The sequence below is a fragment of the Acanthaster planci genome, linkage group LG07 (genome assembly GCF_054643075.1).
Source record: "Acanthaster planci isolate LZ-2023a linkage group LG07, COTS_SCS, whole genome shotgun sequence".
In the NCBI taxonomy this organism is placed as follows: Eukaryota; Metazoa; Echinodermata; class Asteroidea; order Valvatida; family Acanthasteridae; genus Acanthaster; species Acanthaster planci.
The window spans coordinates 4,100,814-4,108,960 of NC_141783.1; the positions used below are offsets into that span (position 1 = coordinate 4,100,814).

Sequence of the window (8,147 nt, forward strand, 5' to 3'; positions counted from 1 at the left end):
TTTCCTGTTTCAACATCATACACTTAAACATGCAGGTTACTTTGAAAACTTTTCAGCAAAGATTCGCTTGACCTCTCTGAAATCTCTGTCATTCATAATGAGCATTGATGTCCTTGAAAAGGAAAGTGGGTATGGTGCCTCTAGCTTGTAGAATATGTTTTCTACATCCACCCAGGACACATCGCTTTTGTTTCTGTTGAAGAGGTTTTTGTCTAAACCGCTCTGTTGCAGGAAGTCCAGTTTGGCCATGCTTGAATTTTCATTCAACTCTATAACCATGCCAATGTACCAGTATGAGAAATCATTAAAGTATACAGCATACCACTGACCAACTGAAGGTTGTGTTCCAATCTCATCTTTAGTTTGTTTGGATTGGTCACCTGGATCCATGTTTGGTGTGCATTTGTTGGGAGTGTTGGGGTATATCATTGTACGAAATGGTTCAATGTGGAAATCAGGAGGACCGAAAGGACTTTCTGTGGAGAACTTGAGAAGGACAGATCCTTTCTGAATGATCCGTTCCACATATCTGACTTTAAGCGTGCCTGGAATTACAACTGAGTCCTCTTCAGATTCATCTACTGACATTTCCTCAGCCCCAACAAAGAGCACATCGATTCCTTTGAGGACACTATTTGCATACTCTGCAAAGTGCTTTGGGTTCTGTATAACAACTTGTTTGCTCATGACTTTGCGGTAGACAACAGACTTCACTGTTCCTCCAACTCCATCAACTGGCCCTTTGCCATGACTCGTTTCAAAGTAGTTCCAGTAGAATTTAAGAGAGGGGTCAAATTTTGTAAAATGCATGAATGAGTGTTTGCTTCGAAACTGTGCAGAACAGCCATCTGAGAAAAAATGAACTGTGTCAAATTCAAACTTTGACTTCAGCATTTGCAGAAGATATCGGTTTAAGCCAAACACAACTGTACTGCTGTGCTCTGTAGTTTCTGTGACTAAGGCGTAACTCTGTGTTTTCACTTTATCATTCTGCACGTGGTAAACACACACTGTGTACAGTGAGAAAGACTGATATCCAAAGTATGCGCTTTGTATGGCATGTTGCTGTTTGTTGTCATAATTCTCTGAAAAGTCAACATGAACAATGATTTCATTGCTTTTCAAGTTGTTCTTTAAGTCCTGATACTTTTTGTACTGAGTGTGCATAAGGTTAGGCAGTTCAGGTGACATTTTTGAAGTAGGAAATTGCATTTTAAAAGCACAGAATCTGATAGAGCAGGTCTTCATTAGAAGAAATCCGTTGGAATTTTTTAAATACGACATTGTATCACGGAGTAATGGGCAATTATATCTCACAAAAAGGAGACAAATTTAGCCAAGAGGTCAAAGGTTATCTTTTGTTTTTCTTTATTAATGGTTTGGCACCAAAGGGATGACTGTGGGTATAGCAAAATCCTTGTTTTATCCAATTTCTGTGATATATGAGACTTAATTAATGGCTTGTGATGCTGTTGTATGAAAAAATGTTTCATAAAATGCAAACAGCTCCCACACATGATCTAAAATATTCAAGTTTGTATGGGAAATCTTGGTAAAAAATGAACATCTTGAAGAAATTCCTGGGTCATCAAAGTCTCGCTTTTCGAAAATTCATTAAATTCCCTTATATTCAAATTACAAATTTGCATAATTATCTAATTTGGTGTGATTTTAAAAATTTAGTCATGTACGCAGGGAAACGCTTGGTCAAAAATGTATATCTTGGAGAAATACTTGGGTCTTCAAAGTCTGGCTATTCAAAATTTCACTTAAACTCCCTCGTATTGACCTGATAAATTTGCATAATTAATTATCTAATTAAGTGTGATTTCTAAAATAAGTCATGTTTGCATGGAAAACCATGGTCAAAAATGTAAATGTCTATGTTTGAGAAATACATGTACTTGGGTCTTCAAAGTCTGGTTATTTGAGATCTCATTTTACTCCTTCATATTGAACTTACAAATCTGCATAATTAATTATCTAGTTTTATGAAAATAGATTAAATGGCTATTGTCAATAATTCGAAAGAAAATTTGATTCAAAAAGATACAGCCGACCAAATGCAAAATACACAGTATCTAATGAATTGCGTTATGGGGATTGCAAACATTTGTGCATTTGGAAGATAATTAGGTTTGAGTTTGTTATTACCACCTAAAAATACTCGTTCTTCATGCAAACTTTGTTTTGAAAAAGGATAATTTTCTGAGGAGTCTATTTACATCATTATCCAATATACATACAGTAAATACATTTGACATAAAACACTTTTTGAGGTGTTACAGATGCCAACCTGACCTTAGGGACTTAAACAATGATTTCAGTACACTTGGACCTCTGCTGCCTTCAACTGACGTATCTGGCAAGATAGACTACACAAAGGAATCAAACATGACATTGACGCCAATTTAAAAGAAGAGACAAAAATATCTCTCTACTGTCAGTGTAGACTGATTCTTCCAACAGCATTCATGTAGTCGGAAATGACTAGTTTCAAAGTCATATGCAATCAACCCCTTGTTTTGAAAACTTGAAATTAAAAGGTTCACGTGTTCCACAACTGCCAACAACCCCTTTTTTTAGGCAAAAAATAACAATTATGAGAAATAATTGATGGACTTTTAACAAGAGGCCATAAATCATCCACAAATGTTGATGGGAACGCGACCGAGTGTTTGGAAAAAACTCTTTGCCTTAAATTAGAGGGAATTTGTTATCAATCTGTTCTGCCAAAATCATATTTAACCAGTAAAATAAATGATGCTTATGATGAAGTGAACCCACAATTTTTGCGTTCTTCAGTGGTATTGTTCACTTTATAACTGACTCTCCTAAAGATTAACTTTGGAAATTACAGACGGTCCAGGATGATCAGTTCCTTTTTCTTGAGGTCAATCAAAAGTGGGAACTCCCACACCTCCTCTTCATCCTCGTACTTTATCGAGTAAACTGTTTTTGATGGATCTTTCGTCACTTTTGCTATGGATAGAACATTTTCAGTGTACCACTGGGGTGGACTGTCTGCTGTCTGGCAAAGCTTGTGTTCCACTTGTTTACCAACTAACAAGCTTGGTTTCTTCAGGAGTGAATTGAGAAAGTGTGTAGAGTTTGTGATAGCACGCTTGACCTTTTCATCTTGGATTTTCTTCAGGAGTTTCGCTTTTTGTATGCGTACTGACGATTCCCTGTCTGCTGGAGATGAATACTGAACTGCTGAGGTTGGATGTGTAGAAGTGCCCTGGTTAGCAGGAGGAAGAATCGTGAAATCTGATGTTGAGGCCTCGATGTTATTGTGTTCCAGGATGCTGACGAGGTGGCGCTTCATCTCTGCAACACTGAAGTCACGCCTCTTCCCATGTTCTGTGGTTCCCAACTGGAAGAACTCCTTTTTAGGTGATTTTAACCCCAGAATTCTGCTGTGGAAGGATAGTTGAAGGTAGATTCTTCTTCTGATTTCTTCTTCGGGCACATCTTCTTCATGCAGGGCATCAACTCTTTCCTCAACGACTTGCGGAGTGAGCCAAAGCCCACCTTGTATGGTGATTTCTTCGGTCATCTTGACTTTGTTCTGCAAAGCTGCCCTTTCCTTCTCCTGCTTTTTCTTCTGATTGGCTTGCAAATTGGCCCACCGTTTGGCTTTTATTTCCTTCATTCGATTATGGTAGTGGCTGATGATGTGTTTTGAGTGTGACCGTGCTGCAGCCATGTACTGTTCCTTTTCTTCAGGAGGAAGGCCGTCCAACCAGTCATGGGTCTTGTTGTTGGACCACATGATCAAAGCCTCCAGACTTACTGTTCTCGCCGAGGGTTTCTCCCTGACTAGCATATCTAAGTATGCAAAATCTCTCTCCCCTATCATATTTGTACTTGGGACATTTGAGAATTTCTCCTGTACTTCAACTGTCGGCTTCCAATACTTCCCTCCTGGCAGTTGATCTTTACACTGGCGTTGGAGTATTAACAAGATTGCGCAACAAATTATCTCCAAGGTTTGGATGCACATTGCCTGCTCTTCTGCATCCTCACACTCCTGAAACAGACAATCATAAATATCATCTTTTACGATGGGTGCCTCTTTGATGGCTATATCACCTTGGAGCATTCCTGATGCATCATCCTTCCATAAGTGGAGGGCTGTCTGTAGCTGATGAAGAACTTCATTCATTGCAAGGATGTTTTCTGCTGTTTTGACCATGTGCCAAAGTGGACCAGTAACAACTTTATGGACAATGCCCAGGGCACGCAGCTCTGCCTGAAGAATCTTCTCATTGGCATCCTCAGCCACGGCAAGCAGGAGAGAATTAGGCTCAGGCAACATGGAGACGAAATTGATTAGGTGGTGGCTGTGAAAATATGTTGCTGCTGCAGCCTCTAACAAGATATTTGCTCGATTACCAACGTAATACACAAGATGATTGGTGAAATTGTATTCGTTGCTGATATACGAAGTAAAAGCATCCTCAACACCAGATTTGTCAGAGCCGCGGTGATGATAAGCTTTACTTGCTGTGCGTACCAGCCGCACAGCACCACATTCATTTGTCACCAAGGTATGTGCATTTTTTCCACTTGCTGCGATATCTTCAAATGACTTAAGTACTTTCCCAACTTCATCGGTAAAGTTGATGATCGGATGCATTTTGCAATAGAACTGTCCGAATTGCTTTGTGCCCTCCTTCAGTTCTTCAGGAAGCTGGTCCCAGTTCTGCATCATGTGTGGAAGAAGCTCAGCCCTGATGACCTCCAGTTTCTCACTAAATTAAGGCATGGTGGCTCCCTGGTCAGTCATGGTACTTGTGATGGTGACCATCAGTTGCTTGAATGTTTCCTCTCGGCTACCGTCTGAAGTGATATCAGCGGCTAATTCACCCATCCTCTCCTTAAATGCTTCAATCACAGAATCTGTGTCTCCTTTTGCCATTTGCGTAAGGCCAAGTGAGCGCGAAGAGCCATCAGGTAGCGTCACCTGGAAGTTCTGGTATTTTTTATGGTGCTTAGTTGTTCCATCACCATGGATACAATTGCCCAAGGCGTCTTCCGGCTTGTTGCTCAACATGGCTTTGGCAACCTCCAAGTCAGCAAGATGTCTTGCCGCCAGGAGAAAACGGGATTTTGTTCCAGCGGCGGGCAGTCTGTCGACTTCTTTTCCTGCCATTTTCCTCAACACCACTCTGATAACTTCATTGGTCTTGCTCATTGACACATTCATTGACAGTAATGCCATTACTGTCTCCCTGACAGCATCTGAATACCTTCCATCTTGGAACGTCAAGATCTTTTCTTGTTCTATCAGAGCAAGCAGACTTTCAAGTTCAGAGTTCTTCTGTTGCAGAAATGCCACGCGGTTTTCCAATGCAGCCAGGTCATCATCACTTCCTTGGGAATCCAACTTTTTTGCTTTGTTCCTGAAGTAAGTGACCTGTTTCCTCATTTTGTCTTTTGCCAAGTTCACATGACTTGCTTTTTTCTCCAGCTCCATCAGTTGTTCCTGCGATTCCTTGAATTTTGCTTGTGAGTCCTCCAGCTCTTCCTTTAGGGCTGAAATTGTCTGTGCCAATGCAGCATTGTTCTTCTTTAGGTTGGAAATGCTTTCTTGATGTCTTTTCATCTTCCGATTGGTGTTCCACACATTGTATTTTCCTTTTGCAGCGGATAGTTTGTTTTCGAGCACTTCGAGTTTAGTTTTCTGTTCCAAATACATGGATTTATAAGATTCCATGTCATCTCTCATTGGGTTGAAGGCAGCATTAAGTTTATCTAGGTCATCTTGTGCCTGTCTGCACTTCTCTGACAAATCTTCTTTGTCCTTCCTTTCGTCCTCAAGCTGAGTTTGGACACGTCTTGTCTCTTGTGCTGCAGCGTATCTTGTTTCACTTAGAACTTTCTCAAATGATTGCTCCAACGTACATGTAGTTAGCCTCCTTGCAACTTTTTTCTTCTCTACCTTCTCTAGTGCAAGATTTTGCTTCAGCTTCCTCTTTCTTGGGGTATCAGGACCCACTGTTGACCGTTCCCGAATCATCAGAAAGGTGCCCTCTCGCAATCTCTGAAGCTGCTCGTCCCTGCCCTTCCGTGTCTTACATATTGCTTTCTCCTTCTCAGCCAGGCGTTTTACAAAACCCTGAATATTTTTGGGGTAATTTTCAGAGCACTGCGTCAGTTCCATCAACAACTCTGCAAACCGTATAGAGGAGAATGAGCAGTCCTTTACCAGGTATCCATGCAGCTCAAGTACAAGACCATTCTTGATTGTTGCAATGTGTGGCGGGGGGACTTTCTCTCCAATAAAGTTAGCCTTTGAGATGCCAGCTCCATCACAGTATGGTCCAATATCTAAAAATAAAAACAAACGAAACAATTTTTTCCATTTAATTCTTGTAAAATCTTTCGTCATGTAATATTTCATTGTAGAAAAGAATGTTTATTTGAGGCAAACATCAGTTCATTCAGTCTCAAAGGACGTTTAAGGGAAAATTGGCAATGCAATCCCAGAAAATTGTACATGTATGAATTCAATGCTTATAGTTATAATGTAAAAAACAAGTACTGAAAATACATACATGATTTGCTTTGTTGACCTTCAGATGTAACTCGACGCTTGGCATGACTACACGTACTGGATGAGGACGATGCTGCAGAACAAGAAGCCGCATCACTGATGGGGGTTGAATGTGACTGTGTGGAATCTGTAAATAAAATACATGTAAAACAGAAAAAAAATTTAAGTAAATGGCTGAGAAATTTTTGTCAACCAAAAAAGAACAAGAATCATGAAGAAAAAAATTAAATTGCAGACAGTCTGCAGCCCTCCACACAAATCGCTTTAAAACTGCACATAGGTTATGCTCATGTCAAGAGAGTACAACATTCGAAACTTCGAAACATTGTAAAACATGAAAAGAATGATTAACACTTCAGACGTTCAGTTTAAATATTTGAAAAAGTCTTGAAGCAAAATTCAGTAAGTTCTTACCATCTGTTGAATCCTGTGTTCGCCGTCTTACATCTGATTCATCCCCTTCACCATCCATGGAGGAAGAAGTATGGATCTTCAAATGAAGTTGGTGTACAATGTATGGATGACACAAAATAAGTAACGGCAAAATCTGTGGAGGGAAACCATAAATAAACATAAATTATAATATCTATTAATTACAAAAACTACAATTTACTACACAACCAAGCATTTGAATAAAAAATTTATACCTGATGTGTATGTCAAAATTTCCTGAAACCAATTTCGTTTTTCATACGTTTGCACTTAAAACTCTCAGGTTTCATGACTGCATTTCTTTTGCCACGTTGTGTTATTTCATGACAAGAGCAAAACTTACTAAAAGTACAACTTTTTAAATCCCCTTTTAAAGTTTCATTCTAACAAGTTCAGAACTTCATGCATGCTATGCTGCACAAATCGATAACAGCCAGTACATGTACAGAAACGTTCATTTCAAAGTGGGGGTACATGCTTATAGTTGAAAGTTGTTTCACCGCACATTTTTATTTTGACCAAGAGACTTACCTCTCAAAATAATATGCAGTATTATGCAAGACGAATTAACTCTTTATTAACAACTTAATATTTGAAATTTGAGAATTTGAATCCAGCGCAGTTTTTCTACAGAACAAGTAAGTTAACACCACCCCCGTACATGAATGGTATTGCCCACTGCCACGCATTGCAAATGTAACTGTGAAAAATTTAGAGCAAAAACATAAACTGTAAAACGTGAATCACAATCTTATTTTAAACCATCACTTATTTACAGCTACAACTAAACCCTTCTCTAACCCCAAACCCCGTGAATGTGTAAATCTTGAAAAATTTAGCCGCGACGAGCCGGAGATCGGCCATGTGGTTTTGACTGACCGTAAAAGCGAGTAGGCCTACACGTACACATGCGGCCAGGCCGTGCCACCGTGCCTGTGTACTGGGCGCGTGGGTGGTTGTGTGGTGCACGGCGTTCCAGTTATCGGACTCCAAAAACTACCCCTAAAGAACGGCGTGTCGCAGAAAAACCTCTTTTCACATGATATTCATACTCATGATTCTAAATCTATGATATATACTTATGTGTACATACCAGAGTGCTTCCCGATTCGTGTACTCAAAATGTGATTTTTGACGGCCTGAAAATTGTAAA

The 8,147-nt window shown here is 39.7% G+C and overlaps 1 protein-coding gene across 1 annotated transcript; it reads right to left on the reverse strand.

Moving 5' to 3' along the window:
• Positions 1–1,344: 1,344 nt before the first annotated feature.
• LOC147798569 (uncharacterized) lies at positions 1,345–6,685 on the reverse strand. Its single transcript, XM_087138767.1, is given in 1 exon segment — positions 1,345–6,685. A coding segment is annotated over 1 exon segment (3,555 nt). The 5' UTR covers positions 6,410–6,685; the 3' UTR covers positions 1,345–2,854.
• Between the last annotated feature and the right edge of the window lie 1,462 nt (positions 6,686–8,147).